Source organism: Adiantum capillus-veneris, chromosome 17, assembly GCF_014529385.1.
Source record: "Adiantum capillus-veneris isolate H3 chromosome 17, ASM1452938v2, whole genome shotgun sequence".
Classification (NCBI taxonomy): Eukaryota; Viridiplantae; Streptophyta; class Polypodiopsida; order Polypodiales; family Pteridaceae; genus Adiantum; species Adiantum capillus-veneris.
Window position 1 is genome coordinate 29,424,031 of NC_140947.1, and position 27,945 is coordinate 29,451,975.

Here is a 27,945-nt window from a genome sequence, read left to right on the forward strand (position 1 = left end):
GTTACACAGTTTTCGCATCATGAAAACCTTATTACTTGCCGTATCCTTCTCATAAGTGTTGCATAACTTTTGCCATAAAGCATAGGTAGATTCACATTCTAGCACTGAAAAGTACACTGACCCAGCAAGGTGCAATCTAATAGTAGATCTGCATAGCTCATCAAGCTCCTCCCAATGAAACTGAGTCAAATTCATCTCTTCAGACCGTGTCACATAAATAATAGGCAATTTCTGTTTCTTTTGGACAAGCACATCTTGCATCTGATTCTTCCAAAGCTGAAAATTAGTGCCATCAAACTTCTTTATGTCATAAATGTCACGGTCTTTGCTAGTAGACATGGTGACAAAACTACCAAAAGATTGGGAAAATTTCGGCAGAGTCTCCTTTGTATTTGAGACTATGTCAACCAAAATACGAGACAAAATGACCAAGTATGTCACTCACAAAGCATAGAAGAGAGCAATGCCTCTCAAAAGCACACTATATAGAGACCAACTGAAGCGCATAAACAGTCAAACTGGCCATAGACCGCCAAGTCGGCGTCAAAAGCACCTATACCACTCTATACATGTCCTGTCGTACTAGCCAAAAGATGGCTCCACAAAAGCGTACAATGGCAGTATCCACAAAGACGTATAAGTTTGTCAAGACGCTCAAACAAGTGTCAAAAGCATGTGCCTGCAACTAAACATCCCTGCGGGGAGTCAATTCGCTCTCAAAAGAGCTCAAACACTGTCAAAAGTGTCAACATATGCATGTACACATAAACAACTGCTCCCACTGGAACCATAATATCGCAAGCACTGAAACCTGTACCTGTAGTCAAAGAAGACAATGCTCTCAAGCTCTCACTCTATGTGTGTGTATGAGGCCACTCCGAAAGAGGCTACACACTCCCGAATGAGCCATGGGCTCTCGTAGATGGAAGAGACTGCAACAATGGTACCTGTAACTGGCTATGGAAGCACTGCAACACAAACTACCACTAGAGGGCTGAAAATTTCAGCTCTTGAATCGTAGCTCGAATGGGGTTTCTGATGGCTCGAATGGCTCCGAAAGGGGGGTAAAACCCAAGGACACCTGATGGAAACGCTTCCGGGAAGCTGAACTTGCCAATGGCGAAATCGGAATCCTGTTTGCACTCTTGAAAGTGCGTGCATGCGCGGAAACGATTTCGAGAATGAAACCGCTCTGATACCAGATGATGGGGAAGAGCTGGGAGCACAACGGAAGAAGAATACGCACGCACACACTCACACACACACACCACCATAGCCACACACAGGTTGAAGGGGGAGAGCCAACGTACTGTATGCCCCCTTTCTTTCTTCTCTTATCTTATGCACTAAGGCACGATACACATTGTACTTAGTGTTAGTGGCTCACACAAGTGTATACCTGTACACTTAGGGTTAGTGGCAGTTAGTAATGGACGATCGGCCACATGGCCATTAAACCTAACATCACCTAGTTCACAAGGAACACAAAGATTGTGTTGTAACAAGTCTCTCTTAATGGGAGAAATCATAATACAAATGCCTATTGGAGGGGGGACCGGCTCCACATAAATCCGGTCCTCAATTGTTGTCATGTTCTCTAAATTCTCTCTCTTGCAAAAGTATCGTTCATGCCAGGTTAACTAATTGCTATGATTATGTTTCTATCTTCAATTATGTTCGCCCGCTATGCTCACAAAATCATTTCTAAAAAGTACTCTCATTAATTTCTGCTACTCTCAAGTTAAATAGGCCAATTCCATTATATCCCACCTCAAGCATAGCCCTAACTTGCTTAAAGTCAAAGGACTTTTAACACTAACCATTGGAGGTCTTTAATGAAGTTAACCCTAAGGTCTTTTAAGCTCCTTTAGCTAGCCTTGCTCTTTGACAGACCATCTCTCATTTAGACCCCTTTACCATTGTCCCTGTGTTGAGATAGACCGTAAGCATGTCTACATTCTAATCCTTGTTCCCATTTATTATCCCACATTAAATGATCAATTTAATATGAGAAAATCATTTGGATTGGTTAGATATTAGATTTTATGACAAAATTAGCCTTTGCATGAAGGAAGTAGACCAAAAGATAGGGCAAGATCATCTATTGATGACAAGAAGCTCGTTGGATGAGGAATTCGATCCCTCTTTTATAAATCAGCCTTCCAATAGGTTGCAAAGGTCTTTATGGAATTATCATCATAGGCTAGGATGAAAATGGATTTTCTAGCTGACCATTGAAGAGAAGAAGTTCACTTGAGAGATGGGAAGCAAGGAAAACCGTAGGTTACACATTTTCTAACAGAAGCAAAGGTATAAAAAATGTTGGAAGAAATGATTCCAAGGCCCTAAGAAGAACATCAAAATCAAATGGACAATTTTTGTGAATGATTTTTCCTCCAATTTTGCGCTAGGTCACATACATGACCCATGACCTATACTTTCTTTACAATCAAGACAAGCTTTGCAAATAAAAAATGAGAGCGTTTAGAAATCAACAGACAAAACCGTGCTTCAACACATCACAAAGGTTTTTTATCTGCATCCAAAACTCTATGTCTATGTGTTTGCTTGAAACACAACTTCCGTTCCTTATAATTTTTGGGGAGACACAATTCCAACTCTTCACCATAATTATGTATGGCACTCTGTATGATGTACACTATACATAGTTTATAGTTGTGTCATTTTCTCATTGCATATGACGAAAAGTTTAACTACTTGCAACAACATTCGCTGCCTTGCAAACTCGATTAGCATATCAGTAGTTCATTTTAATTTTGATCTAATATCTAATATATATGTACATACAAACTACTAAACCCAGCCAGGCCAACCTATCATCCTCTGTGCACGGGAAGCCCATCGACTCGGAGTTACGTTGGTAGAGCTCCGGAAGCCCACCATCAAGGGTTGACCGGTAGACATAACAGGGGCGTCGTGTCCCACATAGTTCGACCACCACGCCAGCAGGTTCGCTATCAAAACCAGCATAATGAGGCAGGTCATGCCGAAAATTTGGTCTTTTCAGGGTCTCTTTGGCAGTACGCAAGGTGCCTCTCAAGGCGATCTTCTGTTTATGCATCTGAACAGTATGCATCAATTACAAAGTTCTGTATTTTGAGCCAGGTATTTGCTTTACCGCCCATTGTAACTTGGTTGAGTTGCGACAATGCTCATTGCTAAATCGATGTTCTCTCAGAACGCACATTTCCTGAGTAGGATGGCACCCCCCAAGAGCTTCCCTAAAGTGGGGTTGACTCCCAAGGGCTCCTTTGGTGGCTGTAACCAGCCAGGTTCTGTCACACAATCTGGAGTAAATTATAACTCAGGAAGTGCTGTGGCATCCCTGTCATCTGATTCCGTGAAATTGTCATTACAAGATGAGGATTTTCCACCATTGGGAAAGGAGGACACTTCATCAGGAGCAAAGGTTGTAAATAATTCTCAAAAAACCATGATTCGAGGGTCCCCTCCCAGAATTCAAACACAGGATGTACCCCACTCTTCATCAAGACCATGGAATTCTGCCTCAAGCTCTAGACAAATTCACCGTGGTGCAGATGAGGATGATGATTGGTTTCCAGGAGCAGATGCAGAAGACCTTGCTCCAAGAAATTCTTCAAGGAGCAAGAAAAAGGCTTTCATCAGAAAAAAACCAACTGATGTGGGTGCAGGAGAGAGGGCCTCTTCAAGTCAAGATCGCATATACTTCCTGGGTAGACTCTTGTAAGCTCTTATGTCCTTCCATAGTTTGAAACATACTCGCGTGTTTGAGTTCTAGATGTTTGCAAATGCCATCTTGACAGTATATGGTTTTGCGAGGATTACTGTTTTTCTGGTGACTTGGTTTCTGCGTGCTACCTTATTGCTGTATATTGCTATAATCTTGGCAGCTGTAGGTTTGTGAGGATAACTATTTGGAATGTTTCTATCTATTTGAAATGTTTCTTCTCTTGCTCTGTGATACTGTTTTTGGCAGAACAAGTATTCTGAGACACAGGGCAGTTGATATGAATCTGGAAGTTCGTAGTGATGGATATATAGTCGTGAATGATCTTCTCAAACTGCCCATTAAAACCAGAACTGGAATTCCTTTGAGTGTTTACACTGTGGATGACATATTGAAGGTCCTTTATGTCTTTCATGCTGTTCTTAGTGTTTGATTGAAATTTTGTGTTGGAAATAAGGCTGGACATTTGCATGCAGGCGGTAGAACGAGACAACAAGCAACGATTCACTCTAGTGACAGAAAAAGGTGTTCTGCTGATTAGGGCTAATCAAGGACACAGTATCAAAGTAAGCCAATTTTCTCTCCTATCTATGGTATCTTTCATGCTATTTCTTTGCTGGAGTGTGAATTCTTTTTCACCTTCTTGGTTCAGACTATTGAATCTGAGAAGTTGCTGAAACCTATCCTTTCTTCGGAGGAGATTTCAGGTGCCTTTCTTTGGTTCCACTCTTAGTGTATTGAGTGCATATCTGTGCTTGTGATGTCAAAGTCGACGATGCGGAAGCGTAGAGACCAAGGGGGGAGAGAAATGGAATGAAATGTAATATTAATGTCTTCAAGAGGCCAAAATGACCTATGAGACCAAAAGGTTACATGTGGTGAATCTAATACCAGGTCTGGGTACAAAAAGTACAAAGAGCTGAAAAGAAAATAGTGGGTAGGGGTGGGGTGAAAGCTAATACAAGGGGAATACAAAGGGGGGGGGGGGAGTGAGCTGATACAATGGAGCTCTCTGACAGTCGAGGCATCGTATACATATACATCAATATACAAGAGGCTATAGAGATTCAATGTCCTCCAAGGTATGCATTTTGGTGAGACGGCTCCTATGTCGTGCCAATATGTATGGATCCTCTGTCGCAGTCTGCGTCGATGTCGAGAGGGCCCCCTCATCCGTGGGCGACGGGACCGTCCCAAATCTATTGCCCGATCAAGCAGTATGCCTCTGGTGTTGTTATGCTGTCGTGGTTGCTTGGACTCCTCTGTCTGCGACTGAAAGAAATCTGTAATCTTCCGTTGTTGCTGGATCTCTCTCATTGTGCCCCTCTTCGAGAGGTCCTCTCTGTGTTTGCGAATCTCTAGTAAGTATAATCCGAGGCATCTCTAAACTTGGTATCTCACTATTCTAGAAAGTGGCCCAAAACCCTCTCTGAATAGACAGTGAAAGCGGCCTCGTATCTCATAGTATACTGGGCAGTGACATGTAATGTAGCTCTGTCTCTAGCCTATCTGGCACACCTGACAAATCCTGGACTCCAGCGAGTACTCTAAATCTGCTTGTCTCGATCTCTAGCTGATGTGAGGATATGCGTATCTGACCAATAGCACATCGGATTCCGTGGGATAGATGAGTGTCCATGTATCCTGGTCTGATCACAAAACCATCCTCCGTGAGTTGGAGAAGATGCTCTCTATAGAGACTATCTTTGTACCTAGTTCATGTGCAGGTTGTATCCATGTCCTCTTCGTATCCAGCTGAATCAAGTCTTGTCTGATGAGCCTAGTAATCTCTGCCCTAGTGAGGGAGATGGAGGGCGCATTCAGAGAGTACTGAAATGGGGGTGGCCGATCCATACTAAAGCCATGTAACTGAAACCAAGATGCCATCTCTGCATATCAACATGATCTATCTCCCTGCAATGCCAAGTGTCGCGAAGATTCTAGTGCTAATCGAGTATATCTGTCTCTGGGGAGAGCCCAAGTGCTATGCATAAATGAAACTAATAGATAGATAGATAGAGAGAGAGAGAGAGAGAGAGAGAGAGAGAGAGAGAGAGAGAGAGAGAGAGAGAGAGAGAGAGAGAGAGAGAGAGAGAGAGAGAGTCCTGAACCAATCAACCTTGGCAATGAATAACTGATGTACAGTACAATGGTGGTTGAGGGTTGCTTATATACCAACCTTAGTAAATTGCCCTACCTAGACTTTGACAAATAAGTAAAATAAATACCTAAAAGGCAAACTAAATAATGGGATCACATAGGGCAGTTCACTTGAGATGCCTGTTCCGTGTTTCTAAGGTACTCTAGCTGTTCCCTTTGCTAATATAAGTTGTGCAACCAATGTATTGTCTGCCTGTATAGTTTGGCATTGCTATGTGTACATGGACCTTTGCATTCATGTGCATATATCTAAATGCTCGTGATGCCAAATACCCACCAAAGTGTTACTGTCACGGGGACGTGGCAACTGTTAACTATGTCACAAAGATGTGGCAATTGCTAACCTTGGTCGTTGGTTTCTTTCCAATGGGGTTTTGTTTTATTTTGTTTGAGACCCTCTTTTTGAAGTAGCAAATGGTCGGACATTGCATGGCCAATGTGAACGGTAGTTTCACCCACAGATGGGTAGTGGTCAGCATTGGAATTCGTATGGTAAGAGGATGTCTAGGCTCAGAGCAAGATCATATAGGTACCCCCGTCGCACTTAGCAGGTTGGTGGATACTAGGGAGTGAACTCAATTAAGGCGTAATGTAACAGACTTGGACACTCTAAGTCAAAAATCAATCGCGACAGCACCAAATAACCACTTCAAAACAATTAACAGATCACAATAGATTTGCACTGGGGCCCGGCGGAGTTCCGTGCCTAGAGATATTGGCCCCAAAGACTGGCGCCCCTTTCGGTATTTCTTTTTGTATTAATCAATCATCAAAGTACAAGAGAGTGGCTCGGGGTTCACTCTCAGACTCTGCGTCTAGATACCGTGAGAAGTGAGGCCCTCACCACTAATTTAAAGGTTACAAGGGATGCTCAAAAGCAGAGCCCCAAAAGCTTCAAATCAAAAGCAATTGCTTTCTCTCTCACAGAGAGTCAAAACTTGAAAGCAAAAGCATTCTCTCTCTCTTTCTCATTAAGTAGAGAAAATGCGAAATTTGTGTCGCTCATCATTTTCATTTAAAAAAAAGCCTCCGCGATTTCCGGAAATTAGGGTTTTTGGCAGAAATTAGGGTTTGCAGGAATTTTAGGGTTTCTGTTGTCCGCCACGTCATCACTTTGTGACATACCCCCCTCTTGAAAGCATTGTAATCGACCGCGATTACGCCTGCAAAACCGACAAAAGCCATAAACCGTCTTAGCAGACACTGACTGTTAGTACCTACGTACTAGGAACGCACATCTAGCACATGTACAAAATCGACAGTCACATCACACGACATCACAGGACATCACCAGACATTACAGGACATCACATGACATTCAACATTCATTCGGATCTTAGACCATGATTTATCGGCAATGTAGCTAGCAATCACATCTAGGTCCAATCGGGACCATCGATGTCCGATTGACTAACCCCTATTGCAACCATGTCTATTCGAGATCAATCAGACCAAAATGCTGCAGTCATTTCGGCTATCAGTTCTTGCACTCACAAGAAGTCAAGAACAAATCAGTATCATAATCAGGAATTCCATTTCATAAAGTCATCCAGCAGAATACTGTCAGCTCTCAGTATCTCTGAAGCTCAAAGAGACATCAGTGACTTTAGTATCAAAATCAAGGCATCTGTTGACAAAGGAGCGGAGTAACTCCCCTCTTGTGCATCCCACTGCACCAGATCTTCGGCCAAGCTGAGTTTCTGGGTTCCGTTTGGAGTAGACTATGCTAAACCAAAAGATCAAGGTAAAGTTTCACAATCCGAGGAGTATCTGCTAGGTCCTCCTCCTCCATCCACTTCGCATAAAATGCAGGAAAGTTCTTGAACTAAACCAAGAACCGCCTTCGGACTTTACCTTTCTTCGTGTCGTTATGTGCCAAAATCTGTTCAGGAACAAGGATCTCCTCGTTTTCTTCCACTTCGGGTTGCTCATCAGGCTCCCCATCATCAAGCACATCACCCTTAACAGGTTTCAAGAGATTCACATGCAATGCATTGTGAATCCTCCAAATATCTGGCAGCTTCAATCGGAAGGAGACATCATTTATCTTTTCAGTTATCTGGAAAGGTCCGTAGTATTGCATACTAAGCTTTGGAAAAAGCCTCTCCTTTCCCTTTTTCTTTCGTAGGCGTGCCTTCTCAAAACGTAAGAGCACCCAATCATCCTCTTTCATTTCGAGTCGCGACGATGGCGATCCGCTGCCTTTTTCTGTCGTTCTTGAGACTCCTGCAAAGTCTCGCGAACCTTGGCAAAAGCCGTATCCAAATCTCGCGAATATTCATCCGCTTCAAATATCTAATCTTTCGTGCTCAGGAAGGATGGAACCTTTGCAGCACTTTCAACAATCTCACATGGCGTCTTCCCCGTCGAAGAGTGTATCGTGTTATTGTAGGCAAATTCCACCAAAGGTAAGTTCTTTTCCCATTGAGTCTTCTGATCCGAGATACAAGACTTCAATAAATCTAAAATCATTGAATTGGCAATCTCAAATTGCCCGTCAGTCTGCAAGTGGAACGATGACGAGAATTGCAACTGCGTGCCAATGTTCTCCCAAATTGCCTTCCAAAACAAACTCATAAATCTGGGGTCTCTGTCAGAGACAATCATCTCAGACGTGCCATGTATCGGAAAATCATCGTGATCATTCTGTGTTCTCGGGAGATCAAAAATGAAATCCATTTCAATACTTTTCCAGGGGCGGTGGGTATGGGTAAAGGGTGTAACAATCCTTGTTCCTTATGCCTGTCAAACTTGACCTTCTGGCATACTGTGCACAACTCTTCCTCGTCCTTTTTGAGTCACGGCCAAAAGAAGTATCTCTCTACCCCTTTCATGGTGGTAGCAATGCCGCGGTGACCCGTAAAAGGTGGACAGTGGCATTCAGTCATAACCTTTTCCCTCAACGGCTGTGTAACGCACAACATAGTCTTTTTGATCAAGTAGCCTTCCCGAAGGGAGTATCCAGCTACTGTCTCCCCATCCCGTATCCGTGTGAAAATATCTGCAAAATCTGTATCTGTGGCATACTGATCAACCATATCCTCGAAGCTCCTATGATGTATCGCGGAAACAGCCAGAACCAACGGTTTCCGAGACAAAGCATCTGCCACCACATTCTTCTGTCCCTGCACATGGACAATCTGGAAGTGGAACTGCGACAAGATGTTCGCCCACCGCATCTGCTTTTCCGAAAGCTGCTTTTGTGACAAGAAGTAGCGCAAACTCTGATGGTCTGTAAAGACAGTAAAATCCGCTCCGAGTAGGTAATGCCGCCACTGAGTAAGAGCATGGATAACCGCCAAAAGCTCTTTCTCATAGATCTGTGTTGTCATCTCCGGCCTAGAGAACCAACGGCTCTCGTAAGCTATGACATGGCCTTCTTGCATCAAGACCGCACCCAAACTACGACCACAAGCATCACAATATACTTCAAATGGCTTCTGCAAGTCCGGCAAAGTCAAATCTGGTCTTGTAGTCAATTTCTCTTTCAATGTCCGAAAGGCAGTCACCTCTGTGGGTCCCCACGAAAAAGGTACTCCTTTCTGTGTCAAGGTATGCAAAGGGGAAGCAACCTCTGCAAACTTTCATATGAACCGCCTGTAGTACGAACACAGTCCCAAGAAGCTTCTAACTTCATGGACATTCCTCAAATCGGGCCAATCACGGATAGTCTCTATCTTGGCCGGGTCCATTTGCACTCCTGTTGTGTTGACACAATGTGTCCCAAAAAGTGTCTCTCTGGTAGGAAAAAATCACTTTTCTTTGCATTAATCAATAACGTGTGATATCGTAATGCCTGAAAGACTTGAAGCAGATGATCTCTGTGTTTTGCCTCATTCTTGGAGAAAACAATGATGTCGTCAAAGAAAGTGCCAACAAATACCTTGTACTCTCGAAAAATCCTGTCCATCATCCTGTTAAATGTCGCAGGAGCATTGGTTAAGCCAAAAGGCATCACCAAAAACTCAAATAACCCAAAAGTCGTCCGAAAAGTTGTCTAGTAGACATCTCCTGGCGCTATCCTGATCTGATGATATCCACTCTTCAAGTCAATCTTGCTAAAGCACGAGGATCCCTGTAACTTGTCGAGTATATCATCGATCCTAGGAATCGGAAATCTGTTCTTGATGGTGATTTCGTTGAGTGCTATAATCGATGCACATTCTCCAAGATCCGTCTTTCTTCAAAACCAACAACACTGGAGAGCAATACGGTGAAGTACTAGGCTGGACAAGACCCTTTTCCAAGAGGTCTTTCACTCGGCCCATAATCTTTTCATTCTATACTTGGCTCACACAGTAAGGTGGCCGATTCGGTGGTGTGCTTCCAGGTATCAGATCAATGGTTTGATCTTCAGGCCCTCTGAAAAGCAATCGGCATGAGTGTGGAGAAAAATCTTGGCGTTCTTTTGATCAGGTCAAAACATATTCAAACTTTATTCAGCGTTCAGTTCTCTCCCAAAAGAATGAGTAAGAAACTGAAGTTCATCAAGTACAATCTCTAAGCCCTTCATTTATCAAAGTCGCTCTCTCTGCCCGGTAGTCAACCACGGCGTAGTTCTTGTGGTACCAAGGGATCCTGAGTAGAACGTCACTCGCGTGCCCTGAACACCCCTGTCATTGCAAACAAAGTTTGCCAATGCTCGGTGTAATGGCAACATCCCATCCGGGTGCCAGTCGAACTACCTCTGCCTGTGGCGCCAGTCTGTCGGGCGCAATTCCAAATCGAGCCGCCAATTCCAAGTGAAAAGAAGTTGGCCTTGGCTCCTTCAAAAGAGCTTCCTGATCCTTCACTTTGCCCCAAAAAGCGGCAAAGGTTGTACTTCCATTCATTTGATTCAGTGCAAGTCCCACGCCATGTGGTACCAGTTCTGCTTTTCTATCTGCCTTTTCTGCCACATTCCTCAGCTGCTCTCGAACTCTCAGGCCTGTTGTCGTCTTTATCATTCTGTTCTTTCTGTGCCTTATTAGGGCACTTCGCGGAGATACGTCCATGTTCCCCGCAACCAAAGCACTTACCCTCTCTGATGAAGCGAGCTCTCTCCTCAGGAGTAAGCTTGGGTCGTGCATCCTTTTTCTCTGGGTTGCTCTTTTTCTTTCTACTTTCATTCCCGTAAGTCTGTTCGGCTCGTTGTGTCATGGCCTCATCTGTGGGGTAGGTCAAACTGCCAGAGTGAATGGCAAAGCCCTGCTTCGCATGACTCATCAACTCCTAAATAGAAGCTGACTTCTATTCCAAGCAGTGATCTCGGATCTCTGTAGGTAGACCCAAGGTAAACCGCTCAATCTGTTCTCTGAACGAGATCTTCTTGAATGAAGAGGCGGGTAGAAAAGAGCTCCAAAATCTTTCACAATAAGCATTGATTGTATCTTTCTTGGTCATCCGAAGATGGTTCCAAGCAACTCGTACATCTCGTTCTTATTCTTGCGTCAACCAAGAAGAAATAAAAAGCTTTTTAAATTTCAGCCATTTAACTGGTGCAGTCTTGTTTAAAAGAAGCGTGGACCACCAAGCACGAGCATTCCTCTTAGAGTAAGAGGCAGCTCTCCGAATCTTGGAGTGCTCTGAATAGCGTCCTCCCGCGAAAGCGATGTCAAACTGTTGTATAAAAGACAAAGCCTTCGAAGCATCTGAGTATCCTGAAAAAGTATCAAACTTGATCGAGTGGCCACCTTCCTTAAACTCTCGGACTTTCTTGCTTTTATCTTCGAGAAAGTCATACTGGTTAGCTTTGTAAAAAAAAATTCTTCTTGTTCGCATAAAAGTTTCCGTCATCGGAATCTGAGCTGTCTGTAGACGAGTCGTCGTAGAACTGTCAGTCTCTGGGCGAGATGTAGCCTTCTTTGCCTTTTTCTTGCCCTTTCCGAAGCTTTGTTTCTTGCTTCGCTTTTTACCTTTTCTGTCTTCTTCGCTCGAATCCAAGGAGCTAGAAGAACTATCAGAAGAAGAAGAAGAAGAAGAAGAAGAAGAACTGGGTACTCCTTCAAATCGAACACGCTTCTTCTGTTTCTTTGCCTTGTCGAATGTCGACCGACGACCCAAATATCCCGGGAAGTTAGTGCCTTTCTTCTGCTTTTTGCCGTGCTTTTTGCCTTGCTTTTTGCCTTTCTTTTGCGCGTCAAAAAGCTGAGCAATCCGTGCATCAACCACGTTCTCCAGTTCCTTCTCTGTATATTTTCTTGGAGGCAGAAGGTTTCTTGAGAGTGGGTTTCGAGAGTGGTGTTGTGGTTCTCTGCCACTCCATCTGTACCTCTTTCAAAGAGGTCTGGTTCATATATTTTGCCATCTTCGGGTCCTTGGCAAAATTGAGCATCATCTTTGTTGCATCGCCGATCAACTGGCGACGCTCCGCCTGAGTAGGCCAAGCCGGGCCATACTCTCTGTTGGAATCTTCGTTGTGATCCCAGCCCGCATCTCCAGATGCAGATGGAGTCGACTGATCATTGCCTGAAGTCATAGGTGCTGCGGAAAAAAAAGATTCGCGACAGCACCAAATAACCACTTCAAAACAATTCACAGATCACAATAGATTTGCACTGGCGCGGCGGAGTTCCGTGCCTAGAGATATTGGCCCCAAAGACTGGCGCCCCTTTCGGTATTTCTTTTTGTATTAATCAATCAGCAAAGTAAAAGAGAGTGGCTCGGGGTTCACTCTCAGACTCTGCGTCCATATGCCCTGAGAAGTGAGGCCCTCACCACTAATTTAAAGGTTACAAGGGATGCTCAAAAGCAGAGCCCCAAAAGCTTCAAATCAAAACCAATTGCTCTCTCTCTCACAGAGAGTCAAAACTTGAAAGCAAAAGCATTCTCTCTCTCTTTCTCATTAAGTAGAGAAAAAGCGAAATTTGCGTCGCTCATCATTTTCATTAAAAAAAAAAAAAAGCCTCCGCGATTTCTGGAAATTAGGATTTTTGGCAGAAATTAGGGTTTGCAGGAATTATAGGGTTTCTGCTGTCCGCCACTGTGACACGTAAAGTCAAGGTGGGACTACCAACAAAAAGTATTCGACAGTTGGGCCACATTGCACTTTTGGATGCGGTCCCAATGAGGATAGATGGTCAGAAGACCAGTGGGAGCCCAACGGAAGCATCTCCTAAAATTTAGGGAACTGCTATTTTGGGCCGTGAAATGTGTTCGCGTCATTACCTCCGGTATGACTAGGGGAACATTTTACAACTGTGCCGCGAAGTCAACTGGGCAACCGGTCAGGATATTTTTAAGCGGCGAACCCGAAACGGGAAAATGATTGAAAATGCGCCAAGTGGCAAATCCTCATGCACTTGCCTCTTGCAGAAAAATGGGCGCTGATTTTTAAGCTGGGAGAGGCCTCATTATGCAATCTGTCATAGGTTAAGAGCTATGGAGTGCTTCCTTTCCCTCTTATGTACAGTGCGGTGCCAGGAGTGATGCTCTGCACGCTACGCACTGCCCTCTCTCTCCCCTACGAGCAGTATGCTATGCCCCACTAGTGGGCTTTTCATTTGACCAATGTACAGTTATGTGGGTTCATGCGCGATTGCCGAGGCAAGAGCCTCTTGCATAGGTACTGGATTAGCTAGCGGCTAATCCCCCGCAGGTACAGGTGAATTCGGAGAGGTTTCACGCCAGAAATCTCGTCCGATTCAAAGGGCAAGTAGCCCTACAGGTGCGGGAGCTCGAGGTCTTGCTTCTGATGCGACCGGCACACGAAACGGAGCCCAAAACAGGGAATTACAGCCTGCTGTGTATTTTTGATGGTTTAGGGTTTCGGCCCTAAACGGACCCTAATACCCCCAGGAGGTTCGGGGACGCAAGGGGACCACTGTACAGGTGAACTGACGCATTTTTGGGGCAGAAAACAGAGAATTCAGCGTGCTGCAGATTCTTGCCAGGTTTTGCAAAGTGTCCGTATGCGTCGGGAAAGTCACCTATTGCGTGGGGATACTGACTGTGAAGCGTCCTAGTACAGTTATGCTGCCGAAATCGGGCCAGAACAGGTGTTTCTTAGCCTAGATTGTGCGGGGCAGCTTGTGGGAGATCACAGGTTTTATTCCCTTTGATAAAGAATAAAGAAATACCGAAAGGGGCGCCAATTTTGGGGCCTACAGGTTGTCGGTGTCTGCTCGGAGCATTCTAGCTTCCGAGCCGTGTGTGTGATTAAGTGTTAATTCCCGCTACAGGTCTCCTTTGCGAAGTGCTCTGTGTGTGTGTCTAAAGTAAAGAATTACGGGTGAAAGCCAACGCCTACCGCCCCCACGGGCCGGTGTCATGGTTCCATCGCCGAGACATCAATCACTTTTTCCTTAAAGAGTGAGCCTGGATTGTTTTGGGATAAAGACACAGAGTGCAGGAACGCGGGGATTACACTATGGCCGACAAGGGGAAGGGAATATTGGAAGAGGGTTCCTCTTCAAAGGACAGGCAGGAGATCCTTATGGTTTTTGAGATTGGCGAGAGCTCACGGCCGCGTCAGTCTGTACCTCCTGTCAATGTGAATGTCCATCCAGTAGTACAGGGCTTTATGACAGGGCAACTTGAGGATGATGCATTCAAGACTCAGTTAGTTGCCGCGGTGAATGTCTTTTCGCAGTTGGTGCAAAATCCGAGGTTTATGGAATTCTTGCAAGCGCCACCAGTGCAACAACAAAATAGGCAACCTACGCCGCGTACGGAGCTTGTTGATGCTCAAGCCCAGGTACTTCATGTGGCGCAAGAGGAAAGGGAACACTCGCATGTTGCGGAGTCGGGGGCTCCAAAGCAGGTTCCTCCCGTGCTTGAACATGTGGCTAGAACGCCTATTCCACAGGTTATGCCAGTTCAGCCCGCCACCTTTCAGAGCCAGCATGCTGTTTTGAATGGACAGGGAGTTGGATACCAGGCAATGCACTCAGTTTTTCCACCACCCACGGTACATCTTGGGTATTTCGGGGGTGGATCAGTGTTCCAAAGTATGGCTGGTTATGCGCCTGGAAGTCAGCCGTACATGCCAGGAACAGTGTTCGGGGGTATGCAAGGCATCATGCCAAACCCCATGTATGGTAGTATCAGCATGCAGCAAGGTTTTCATTGCAACCAGGGCCAGTTTGGGGTGCCACAGGGTCATTTTGGCATGGCTGGTTTTTCTGGACAGCAGCCAGATATCGCACCTCTGACGCAAAATGTGAATTGCCAACACGTGCCGATCATGCCTACTACAGTGCCCATGTTGCAGACCATTCCGTATGACAACTTGGGGGCACTAGAGAAGCCGAAGGCTTACAAAGAAGATGGTGCAGCAGTAAAGTTCAGTACCTTCAGTGGTTTCGAGGATAAGACAAAGGCACTCACTTTCCTCCAGCAGTTTGATACAGCTTATGCGGGAGGGAATTTTACAAAGGCCTCGAAGGTCAGGAAAGCTGCCACTTTCTGAAAGGACAATGCCCTTACATGGTGGACGACATTGTTAATGCAAGGACAGGCACCCGCCACTTGGGTTTACTTCAAGCAAATGTTTGCATCTGCCTGGCTATCAAATGAATTTGAAGCCGATGTCATGACAGATTGGACCAGCTTACTTCAGCTTCGTGCAAGAGCTTGATGGAGTACAATAGGAGGTTTTGTAAAGCATTACTCTCAGTGACCTCCTACAGATTTGTGCCACTGACAGAGCAGATAGAGAAGTACTGTTGTGGGCTGCCTAAAGGGCTTCGCGATTACTGTACAAAGAACAGAGTGGCTACTCTTACTCAGCTTATGGAAGTTGCGAACACTGGTCTTGCCTTGTTGAAAGGAGAGGACAGTGGATTTCCGAGTAGTGACAAAGGAGGGCAGCAAAAGCAAAATTCAGCGAAGAAGCCCTTTGTGAAAACGGCTCCTGATGCGTCACAGGGGTCAGAAAAGGCCACCAAAGACAAGGATTCAGTCAGGACTTCTGGAGCGCAGGCAAAGAAACAGAAAAGGAAGCCTTTTGTGCGCAAGTCGCTCAAGGAAAAGAAGGTCCTAATGGCTGAGAACAAATGCTTTATATGCGAGCAGCCTGGTCACTTTTCTATCAATTGTCCACAAAGGAAAAGGCCAGCTGACTCATAGGATAAAGAAGACCAGAAAGGCAAGAAGCCAAAACCCACAGCAGGTTTAGTGCCAGACATGGTGGGTGACAGGCCCAACACAGATGCCAGTGAGTTATGCAGGGCATGGGGTAAAGTTAGGGATCAGACGGCACTCATCTTCTTTGATCCAGGTGCCAAAGCCAACTTTATCTCACCAGAGTTAGCTATGAAGCTGGGCATGAGAGCTGAGGAGATGGGGTACACAGCAGAGGCAAGGTTGGCATGTCCTGGCCACTCAGAGTGTGTTACTCCCATCATTGGAAAACTGCGTCTGCATATTCAGTCGTATGTGGACACTGAAGAATTTTACATCATGCCGCTGGAAGGTTGTGACGCCTTGTTGGGGATCCCATGGATGTTGTGAGTGCATGGAGTCTTGGATGCCTACAACAAAAAGATCACTGTACAGCATAGGGGCAAAACTCACATCTTGGATGTAAAGCTTAAAGGAGAGTCAGTCCCTATTGTATCTGCTTCTGCTATCACTTCTGTAATAAAGAATCATCTTTCTGTGTACTTGATTTTTGCACGTGATGTCTCAGATAGTGATCTGTCAAAGTTATCTGTGTTAGATAAAGAAAGGTCAGCATTTTTGCTAAAGTTTAGTGACTGTTTTTCTGATTCATTACCGTCGCAATTGCCGCCAGAGAGACCTGAGGACCATCGGATAAATTTGGTGCAAGGGTGTAGCCCACCAAATAGACCTCCCTACAGGGTTAGTGCGGCGCAGCAGAAAGAGATTATGGGTCAGGTTGAGGAGTTATTAGAGAAGGGGCTGATTCAGCCTAGTTCTTCACCCTTTTGCTCCCCAGTGCTCCTAGTGTAGAAGAAGGATGGCTCATGGCGCATGTGTATTGATTACCGTGCGTTGAATAAGAATACCATCAAGAATAGGTTCCCTATTCCTAGAATTGATGATATTCTCGATCGTTTAGAGGGTGCTGCAATTTTCAGCAGGATAGACCTTAATAGTGGGTACCATCAGATTCGTATAAGGCCAGAGGATGTGCACAAGACTGCGTTTAGAACGACATTTGGTCTTTATGAGTTTCTAGTGATGCCGTTTGGGCTAACAAATGCTCCTGCCACGTTCAACAGAATGATGGACCGGATTTTCCGCTTGCATCAACAGTTTGTTGGAACGTTCTTCGATGACATGATAGTGTATTCGAAGAATGAAGAGGAGCATAGGCGTCACTTGACCATTGTGTTCGAAGAGCTGCGCAGTCACAGGTTACTTGTCAATCCTAAGAAAAGTGAATTCTTCCTCGAAGAGATCCACTTTCTGGGCCACATAGTCTCAAAGGATGGTGTTAGAATGGATCCCGCAAAGGTCGAAGCTATCAAGACATGGCCAGACTTGAAGACTGTGCACGATGTCAGAAGCTTCTTGGGATTGTGTTCCTGCTATAGAAGGTTTATCAGAAATTTTGCAGAGATAGCATCGCCTCTTCACGCATTGCAAAAGGAAGAGGTCACTTTCAGATGGACCCAAAAAGAGATTTCAGCTTTTAGTCTCCTAAAGGAAAAGTTGACTTCAGATCCAGTTATTGTTTTGCCAGATCTCAGGAAGTCATTTGTGGTCCAGTGTGACGCGTGTGGCAGTAGCATCGGAGCAGTGCTAATGCAAGACGGACGGGTAGTAGCTTATGAAAGCCGAATTTTGCAAGGGCCAGAGAGGACTATGCAAGTCTATGAGAAAGAGCTCTTGGCCGTGATTCATGCGCTTTCTAGCTGGAAGCACTACCTCTTAGGTGCTGATTTTGTTGTCCAAACAGATCATCAGACCTTGCGATACTTCTTGACACAATCAAAGTTATCCGAAAAGAATATGCGATGGGCAAACATTCTTTCCATGTTCCACTTCCAGATTATGCATGTGGAAGGCAAGAAGAATGTTGTGGCTGATGGGTTATCAAGAAAGCCACAAATTTCAGCTGTGTCAATTCCTTATCATCATGAGTTAGATGACATGAAGGAACAATATACTGCTGATGAAGATTTTGCAAGGATCTTTGAACAGTTACAAGAGGGGCAACATCACGAGCACTACCTCCTCAGAGATGGTTTTATGATGATGCATGGCAGACTTTGTGTCACTAGGCCACTGCGACATCAGGTCATGGAAGAGAGTCATGTCCCACCGTATGCAAGGCATCGTGGCATTGATGCGACAGTTAAGCGGTAGAGACGCTCTTCTATTGGCCCACCTTGAGGAGAGATGTGGATGCCTTTGTGCGAGCATGCATAGTTTGCCAAAAGGTCAAGTTTGACAGGCAAAAGGCACCAGGGTTGTTACAACCACTGTCGATTCCGGATAAGCCATGGGAAAGCATTGCTATGGACTTTATCTTTGATCTTCCAAGGACGCCAACAGGGAATGATGGTATATGGACCATTATCTGTAGGTTCAGCAAGCAGGCCCATTTTATCCCTGTCAGGAAGAAGATAAAATCTGATCAGATGACACGCTTGTTCATGCACAATGTGTTTAAGTACCATGGTATGCCACAATCGATTATCAGTGATCGTGATCCTCACATGACCAGTTTGTTCTGGAGAGGATTGTTTGAAAACATGGGCACTACGCTCAAGTTTTCGTCTTCGTTTCATCCACAAACTGATGGGCAGTCAGAAGAGGCTAATTCTACTGTCTTAGATCTACTGAAATGCTATGTGTTAGATAATAAGGGCAAGTGGGAACAGTATTTGCCTATGCTTGAGTATGCGTACAATAATACGATGCATTCGTCTACTGGCAAAGCACCTTTTGAGATTGTTGAAGGCGGCAAAAAGGTTCCTCGCATTTTGCATACAAAGGACAAGATCTTTGAGGCAGATCGATATGTTGAGAACATGGATGAGATGTATAAGAAGATTAAAGTTGCCTTGGAGATGACTCAGGCAAAACACAAAAAGGCTGCTGATCGTCACTGTCGTGAATTGCTACTATCACCTCGCGATTGGGTTCTGTTAAGGTTCGAAAAGGCAAGGTTAAAGAAGATGAAGGGCAAGGAACGGCTGTTTCCTAAGCTCAGCATGCGTTACTATGGGCCTTTTCAAGTGCTTGACAAAATCAGCGATGTGGCATACAGGCTGAAATTGCCTGATGCATGGAAGATTCATAATGCGTTTCACGCGAGTCTTCTAAGACCCTTCGTGGGTGATGTGCCAGAAGATATGCTAGATGAGGATCAGCCAGAAGTTGAAGAACTTGATGAGATCCTGGTACTTGAGCAAGTTTTGGCACATAAGTACAGAAAAGTTAAAGGACAAGTTGCAAGACGCTATTTGGTGAAGTTCAAGAACTATCTGCCTATGGATGCAAAGTGGATGGAAGAGCATGAACTGTCAGAGTCACCAAATGTATTGCAGCTTTACCTTGAAGCCTTTGGGTTACAGCCTACTTATGCCCCAACCCAACGTGTGCAAAAGAGGGATAATTATAGAGCTAGTACATCAAATGTACATATGAATTCAGTGCCATAGATGGAAATGGCAAAAGTATGAAGGTCTCATTAAGTCATTTGTATCTATGTATGTTACGACCTTTCTTGCGGATATATGCGATGATAAAAGAGTGTTGATAGCACAAGATCATCAGTGGCGTGTATTTATGGTATGCAATCGAGGGCGTTTGCGATTTCAAGAGGGGGGTATGTCACGGGGACGTGGCAACTGTTAACTATGTCACAAAGATGTGGCAACTGCTAACCTTGGTTGTTGGTTTCTTTCCAATGGGGTTTTGTTTTATTTTGTTTGAGACCCTCTTTTTGAAGTAGCAAACGGTCGGACATTGCATGGCCAATGTGAACGGTAGTTTCACCCGCAGATGGGTAGTGGTCGGCACTGGAATTCGTATGGTAAGAGGATGTCTAGGCTCAGAGCAAGATCATATAGGTCCCCCCGTCGCACTTAGCAAGTTGGTGGATACTAGGGAGTGAACTCAATTAAGGCGCAAAGTCAAGGTGGGACTACCAACAAAAAGTATCCGATAGTTGGGCCACATTGCACTTTTGGATGCGGTCCCAATGAGGATAGATGGTCAGAAGACCAGTGGGAGCCCAACGGAAGCATCTCCTAAAATTTAGGGAACTGCTATTTTGGGCCGTGAAATGTGTTCGCGTCATTACCTCCGGTATGACTAGGGGAACATTTTACAACTCTGCCGCGAAGTCAACTGGGCAACCGGTCAGGATATTTTTAAGCGGCGAACCCGAAACGGGAAAATGCTTGAAAATGCGCCAAGTGGCAAATTCTCATGCACTTGCCTCTTGCAGAAAAATGGGCGCTGATTTTTAAGCTGGTAGAGGCCTTATTATGCAATCTGTCACACAGTTTAAGAGCTATGGAGTGCTTCCTTTCCCTCTTATGTACAGTGCGGTGCCAGGAGTGATGCCCTGCACGCTACGCACTGCCCTCTCTCTCCCCTACGAGCAGTATGTTATGCCCCACTAGTGGGCTTTTCATTTGACCAATGTACAGTTATGTGGGTTCATGCGCGATTGCCGAGGCAAGAGCCTCTTGCACAAGTACTAGATTAGCTAGCGGCTAATCCCCCGCAGGTACAGGTGAATTCGGAGAGGTTTCACGCTAGAAATCTCGTCCGATTCAAAGGGCAAGTAGCCCTACAGGTGCGGGAGCTCGAGGTCTTGCTTCTGATGCGACCGGCACGCGAAACGGAGCCCAAAACAGGGAATTATTATCGGGGCAGAAAATAGAGAATTCAGCGTGCTGCAGATTCTTGCCAGGTTTTGCAAAGTGTCCGTATGCGTCGGGAAAGTCACCTATTGCGTGGGGATATTGACTGTGAAGCGTCCTAGTACAGTTATGTTGCCGAAATCGGGCCAGAACAGGTGTTTCTTAGCCTAGATTGTGCGGGGCAGCTTGTGGGAGATCACAGGTTTTATTCCCTTTGATAAAGAATAAAGAAATACCGAAAGGTACGCCAATTTTGGGGCCTACAGGTTGTCGGTGTCTGCTCGGAGCATTCTAGCTTCCGAGCCGTGTGTGTGATTAAGTGTTAATTCCCGCTACAGGTCTCCTTTGCGAAGTGCTCTGTGTGTGTGTCTAAAGTAAAGAATTACGGGTGAAAGCCAACGCCTACCGCCCCCACGGGCCGGTTTCAGTTACACCAACCATCAAATACATGTACCGACTATTTATGCAAGAGGGTTCCAAAACTACAAATGACTATACGGTGGGCTAGTTTGGTCATGCAATCTTTGCATCATATTTTGGATGGAGTTTCTTTTGGATAATCTATATATAACCATCGGTGACTCTCTTCAAGCAAAAAGTTGGTATCCCAATGGGCACCAATTGTGTTGTTTTTCTTGCCAATTTCTATCTTTTACGTATGAGTTTGATTTTATGGAGTGTCTTGTCCTTGCTAACTCTTGCCCAATATTTTTGCACAAGTTATGCAATGTAAGACACTTTGTAGATGACCGTTTTGTTTCTGATGTTCCTTCTTTTCAAGATTTTATGTACTTGGATTTGAGTTTTGAAGGTGGAGGAATTTATTGTAAGGAATTTTGTGAACTTAATTGTACCACAAATAGTGATTGTTGTGTCTTTGTAGACCTTAAGATATTTCAAATTCCCTTGGGTTGGAAGTAGAATCTAGATATCTATGATAAACGCCTTGAATTGGAATATGCCAATCTAAATATCATCCGTATGCCTCACATTGCTTCAAACATCTCTCTTTTGGTTAAATATGGTGTCATTTGTTCTCAACTATTTAGATTTTCTGGTCTTTGTTCTAGTAAACATTCTTTTGTTGTTCAGTCGTGCCATCTTATTTCTTTACTTATTAAGAAAGATTACTCATTCAAAAGAATCATGAAAAATGTTTGCTTATTTCTGCATCATGGTAAGTTTATTTTCAATGTTCGTTTCTTTGGAATGTTAAAGATAATCAGTAGTGAATTCAATAAAATTGGAAAGCTTAAGAGCCCACTTGTTGTTTGACTTAGTAACACACTATTTCGCTCTTTAGATCTTTACTGCTCTTAGTATATTTTTGCTTTCACTTGACAAATGCTAGCCTTTATCATGGCTAAGTATGCCCATCACCTCCGGAGGGTGAAAGAAACTCAGTTCGTTGGTTTTATAGAGTAAGTTGAGAGCATGAAGAACCTCTATACAAACTTGTACCTACTCTTGGGCACCCAGGACGTGAGTAGGGATGTCGTAGGTGTTGTCCAGGCTATATCTCCAGAGTTAGCCTTTGGAACTCTGTGATGTATGTGGCCAAGGAACCTGTGTGGCTCAAGCGGCGAAGAGAGGACTGGGCATGAAAATTTGCATTAGCAGGTTCGAACGCCTTGCGAATAGCACGTTGGAATTTATCCCAAGAAGGTGTGTGTTTACCATCAGTAAACCGTCGTTGCAACCAAAGAAATGCTGTGTCCTTGAGCAAAGAAATAGCAAGTGCAACTTGTTTACTCTGTGTTCAATAAGTAAACCTCCATTTTGAACAGCCATTGGTTCAACACGCGCTTGTCGCGGCGACCATTATACGGTTCCGGCAGTTTAACATCAAGCTTCTTCTTCTGTGCAACATTAAAATTTTTGTAAAGTAATTGAAGTTCGCGATTGTCTACCTCTTTAGTTGGATCTGGTTCGTTCGGTTCGTCCAGTGAAGCTTCAGAAGAAGGTGTGGAGGATGCTGCATTAGTTGTCCGAGAAGTCGTAGGATGAGTCTGAGAAGTATTTTGCATCTGCATCTCATCCAGGCGAATGTGAAGTGATTGGAGGCTTGTGGAAAGTGTGGCCATCTGCTCCTTAATAAGAGTAAGGGCATCGTCAGATTGGCCACCTCCGTCCTGAGAATTCGTCATGGTTACGCCTCAAAGGGAACTCTCGAACAGGTGTAAATTCTCGGAACAAGTTTTGGCACGGGTACTGGAGGAGCGGAAATTGTCTTTGGAATAAGTTCGCGCTCTGGAGTCGGGGAGTCTTGAATGAACTACCACTTCGGGTGCAAAGTGTTTTTTTTTGGTAAAGTTAGTTTATTTGGGGGTTTATATGATCAAGTGAGTGAGTTCACATTGGGTTTAAAAATTTGGGGGCACTTGACCGGCCACTTGAGTTTTTATTAAATTTGGGCTATCTTTTTAAAGTTTTAATAAGCCACGCTGCCTTGATTTTTACGTAAGGAAATTTCAGCGCCAAAAGTCACTTGCAGCATCGCAGCCCAGCCAACGAAGAGTTTTTTGGCTTTTACGAAGGGGCAGCCAGCAACTGGCGAAATGTCTCAGCGAAGACAATTTTCAGCCAACGTTAAGCAAAGAGACAGCCCAACTCAAATTTAGCCCTGCGCAAAGTGTAGTTGCCGGAAGGGATGCAAGCCGGGTGAAGGGTTGCCAGGCAGTGCTCTTTCACATGAATGGGTACGAGCACTGAAGCGTGAAAGGGTGCAACCCAATGAAAGGGTGCAGGGCTACTCCGGGTACGCCGCACACACCCATCTGTATTGTTGTCCTGTCCTGTATGTATATAATTGGAACATAATAAATTTAAGTTACCTCATATACGTAGTAGAAGTTACCTCATATTGTTGTCCTGTCCTGTATGTATATAATTGGAACATAATAAATTTAAGTTACCTCATATACGTAGTAGAAGTACACGACCTTTCCTCTTTGGCCATACAACACACTAGGTGAGTGTCGCGGGTAGGGTCAACAACGGCGAGGCTAGGTAGACGCCAAGTCCAAAGGCCCAGGAAAAAATCTGCTCTGATACCACTGCAAGGATTCTAGGTACTAATCCTTAATTAAGTACTTAAAACTCATGATTAAGACTTGAGAAACTTAAATTGAACTCAGAAACAAGACTTAGAAGACTCTGTGTTGATTGATTGAATGTGTGATACAAGGGCTCCTTATATAGGAGACGAATAGACACAAATGAAAAGACACGTCTCATGGTGAAGAGACGCGACTTTAGACGTAAAGACGTATGCTTTCGGCGAAGAGCTGCAACCATTGGGCGAAGAGTGGCAAGCGTAGAGCGAAGGGGTGTGACCAGTCGAAGGAGTGTGGCTTTTGGCGAAGAGGCACATCTCTTGGGCGAAGGGGTGTGACCATCCAAGCGCAGGGGTCCTTCTTGGCATGGCACTTCGCGTATTTGCAACTAGGAGTAGATGCAATGTTGTTAACATAGTCACAATCGTGACACTTATAGTTCGTAAGTTCAGAATTTTCCAACCTTATGACGGTATATATATGCAGTCTTTGTGATTAGGCCACCCAAACTAATTCCCTTGGACTTTGGAGACAAACCTTGGCTCCAAAGACTTAGTAGTAGCATGTCCACATGGGACACAGAGCCATGTGCAAGCGACCTCCCCTTTTGCTTAAGGTCAGGTATGGATACGGAACTCCATGCATACCACAAGACGGTCTTCAATAAATGGCCTTGCAGATGATGCTCTTCATGGCTGGATCACGTGGAAATGTCCAAGTGACATGGATGGGGATGATGCGTTTGCTTGCAAGCAAGGGATTGCAATGTGGATCAACGATTCCCTTGTTGGCTATTGGCAAACAATAACCTTTGCTACCCCTCGGATGGTGTGAACCTTAATGCAAAACCGGTTGGTTGTGCGTAGTACGGATGGATGGGTATGCAAACGTTGAAGTCGACGAAGGTTACAGACAAGCCTATGTCACCCCTATGTGGCAAGGTTGGTGCAAGGCTGCATTAGTATGTACATACGTACGTACTGTTCCGTACAATATGGTACATCCGCATGGCACGGTTGAGTACATACAAAAAGGTGTCATACATCCATTTTATAAAAATAATCTTTTTTGGAGGTTGTCTCCAGCATATGTGTACATATAAGATAGGCAAGGGTTTTTGTGAGTCCTATGGGCTAATTGGTCTTCTTTAGGGATTGCAGACTTCTTGGTTATTTATAAAGAGCATAAAGTTTTTGTGAGGACTTACAGAGCAAGTGCTAGGTACTGTATTTCTATGGGGTTTATCTATTGACTCTTTTTCCCAAGTTGCAAATTTCAGTATCACGTTTCTCATGTCTTGCAATTGGAATTTATCTCTAACTATTTAGTGTTCATCTCGATTTTGAGGTGATATGCACCTTGTAGATTGGTATCAATGTAATGTAGCATGCTTCTTGTCTTGTGCTAGTGTTCACTATTCAGTGCTAATGATAGAAGTAGATTCATCACAGGCAGGGTGTAATGGATACATGATTAATATGTTTGTGAAAATGCTGAATTTATGATTACTTCTAAGTTTTAAAAAAATGTTACGTACTGATACGTACCTTAAAATTATATCAGCACAGAGGTACATACCGTATTTATTCCTTAACGTATACTACGTACCTTTCCACTTTATTTCTCATGAATATCTACTTGCAAACCCAAATAAATTTCAAGCACCTCTAAATCTAAGAAAGAGCAACAAATTGTACTATCCAATTTATGAAATTCCTTAGGATAAGTCCCTCCACCTAGAGAGCTTGAATTGAGGTGCATAAAGTCTTGAAAAGAAGGGAATCTCGGAAACAAAAAGGCCATTTACAAAGAGCCTTACATTACTATAGCTTGTGCAAATAAAAAGAGCAAAAATATAAAGTAACCTGTGGTCATATTGTCAGAATTTCGATGGGTCATGTCGTAGGGATTAAGTAGTTCTTTGCGGCTGAACCCAGCGTTGTGAGGCTAGTTCTTTTCAAATAGAACATGATTCTAGGTCTAGGTAAAGGTGTCTGTTAGTACATGCACTAGTAATAGTATAAACTTTAAAGCCACCGATGCCCCAAAAGTAGCACAATGTGACATGGGTGGAGTGGCTACATGGAAAGATGCGTAGACTTCCCACGTGTGGAGACAGCAGTTAAAGCCGTTCTTGCAGCAATTTCTTACTTTTGAGGTTAGGTGGGTACTGCTATGGAGACCCCTTTTTTTTCAACTCAATTTCAGAAAATTACTGCTGTGTTTGGCTTTAAGATACCTCAAAAAATTACTGTCGGATTGAGATCCCTCACTCTCTGTTTTGCCTGAGTCGTTTCTGAGTAGTTGTTTGGTTTTGTATGTTAAACAAATAAACCTAGTTTTAGGTTAGTCTTGCTCATAAGTGTTTGTGTCTATGAAAGTATGTACTCTTACATGCATTCATCTAGTAGGTTGTTATTCAATTTTTGCTACATTCTGGAGGTGTTAAAAGTGTGCCTTTAATCCAATCATGTCATATGTACTGACTGGTTGGTCATGTTGCTATTATGCTATATGTAGCCCTTAAAAATGGCTTTCAAGGAAAATTTGACACGATTGTTTCTATTTACATATGAAAATGAACTAAAGCTACTACTCTTTTTTTTTATTTTCAAGTAGTTTGTGTACATGGTACGCTTATGAGCAATCTCAACTCCATACTGAAGACTGGGCTGAAGAAGATGGGAAGAAATCATGTGCATTTTGCTTCTGGTTTACCAAGGGAAGATGGAGTCATAAGTGGTAAGAGCTCCTTCTAGTAAGATGATGATATGGCTTGCGTAAACTTGTGGCCACAACTTTTTGTGTGTGGTGTCTAATGCTTTTTAGGTATGAGGCACACAAGTGAGGTGCTTATTTATTTGGATGCAAAGAAAGCCTTGCAAGGTTTGTGGTTTTCAAACGTGAGCCAAAAAAAATCGCATTGCTGTCAGTTGAAAGCTGAGCCAGTCTGTTTTTTGTTTCGGCTGTAGATGGGATGAAGCTGTATTTATCCGATAATGGTGTGATCTTGACGGAAGGATTCGACGGTGTGGTACCTCCAGAATATTTTGCAAAGATTGCAAGATGGAAGAATGGGAAGATCACCCCTCTGCCATTAAATGTCAAGTCAGAATCCGCCTAAACTAATCATTGGTGAGATCAGCCTAGATTGGCACGGCAATGGTGCACTCTCTACTCTTGATAATGTTTACGCTTCAAGTATCTTAGTTGCCACAAAGATTGTTAATTATGTACCAGTTACCATACAAATGACTACTTGAAGTCCTACACAAAAACGTGCCAGCATAGTGACCTAAAACACTCTTTGCTTTTTCGTTTTGTCTAGTTCTGATAATGTACTTGGGACATGAACAGTGTACATATGTGTGGGCTTATAAATCAATCTGCTCTCTTGGGATGTGTTCTATTGAGCGCTTTTTTTTTGGGTATCTTTGAACACATGGATCACATCGACAACTTGTACATGGTTTTGTCTCATAGGCAAGTTCTCTTTGGCCTCTACAAGACGTTGATAAAATCTCTCTCTCTCTCTCTCTCTCTCTCTCCCCATTTCCCCCCCAACATCAACATATGGATCTTGTAGTGTGTAGTCTTGAGTTCTAGGATGAAGTCTTTGTGATGTGACGTTTTACCCTTGTCGTGATTGTTTAAAATTGAGTACTTGTTTCAAAGTTTCAGTCCTCCTCTTATCTTATTTTGCCTATGCCTTTTCTAGAAGCTTTTTGGGCGGAAGTAATGGTTTGTTTTGCTCTGTTTTTTTAAAGAAACAAATAAGGCAATTTAGTTTTTCTTTATCTGTTTTCTTGTGTGCCTTGCGTTTGTTTTGGTGTTTATGTGAGTGGTTTAGCCTCTCTTATAATTTGGAAGTTTAGACTTTTTTGAGCTCATGGAAGTATATTTATGAATGTGTGTGCGCCACATGCCAGGGGGACCTTAGGGAAATGGCCAATATTGTCAATTAGACTTTAGTTTGAGATAGGGGGGGAGGTAGCCATATGATGAGAGCAAGCTCTGTAGAGTATGTCTATTAGACAGTCTTAGGAGCACTTCATGGGCAGATAATCAGTCCTAGAAATCAGGGGCTGGTATCTCTGCTTCGTCAGAGAGAGTTTTGGTCCACTTTGAAGAGGGGGATATCCTAATCAAGTTAGCTGAGCCGGTCCTCATGGAGGGATTGATGACAGCTTAGGCAGCAATCATAGAGGTGTGTTTGACTGAGGTTGCTGTG

At 44.0% G+C, this 27,945-nt stretch overlaps 1 protein-coding gene and 1 pseudogene across 6 annotated transcripts; both read left to right on the plus strand.

Annotated features, from left to right (window-relative positions):
- Positions 1 to 2,819: 2,819 nt before the first annotated feature.
- LOC147436992 (uncharacterized) lies at positions 2,820 to 27,121 on the plus strand. Of its 6 annotated transcripts, none has more exons than XM_086486397.1 (8): positions 2,820 to 3,126; positions 3,200 to 3,726; positions 3,980 to 4,127; positions 4,207 to 4,296; positions 4,383 to 4,437; positions 26,334 to 26,456; positions 26,544 to 26,600; positions 26,687 to 27,075. In XM_086486397.1, the coding sequence occupies exons 2-8, from the start codon at positions 3,221 to 3,223 to the stop codon at positions 26,836 to 26,838; spliced, it is 1,131 nt and encodes a 376-aa protein (XP_086342523.1). In that variant the 5' UTR covers positions 2,820 to 3,126; positions 3,200 to 3,220; the 3' UTR covers positions 26,839 to 27,075. The 6 variants fall into 6 exon arrangements, with proteins under 6 accessions (XP_086342523.1, XP_086342520.1, XP_086342518.1 ...); XM_086486394.1 differs by having other exon boundaries at positions 2,849 to 3,126; positions 26,331 to 26,456; positions 26,687 to 27,121; XM_086486392.1 differs by having other exon boundaries at positions 3,037 to 3,726; positions 26,331 to 26,456; positions 26,687 to 27,121.
- LOC147436993 (uncharacterized) lies at positions 21,055 to 22,058 on the plus strand (annotated as a pseudogene).
- Positions 27,122 to 27,945: the final 824 nt, after the last annotated feature.

Coding starts and splice junctions, on each gene's coding strand:
- LOC147436992 (XM_086486392.1), top strand. CDS start 3,170: ATGCTCATTGCTAAATCGATGTTCTCTCAGAACGCACATTTCCTGAGT. Junction 4,128..4,206: donor CTGTGGATGACATATTGAAG/GTCCTTTATGTC, acceptor ATTTGCATGCAG/GCGGTAGAACGAGACAACAA. Junction 4,438..26,330: donor TTCTTCGGAGGAGATTTCAG/GTGCCTTTCTTT, acceptor TTTATTTTCAAG/TAGTTTGTGTACATGGTACG.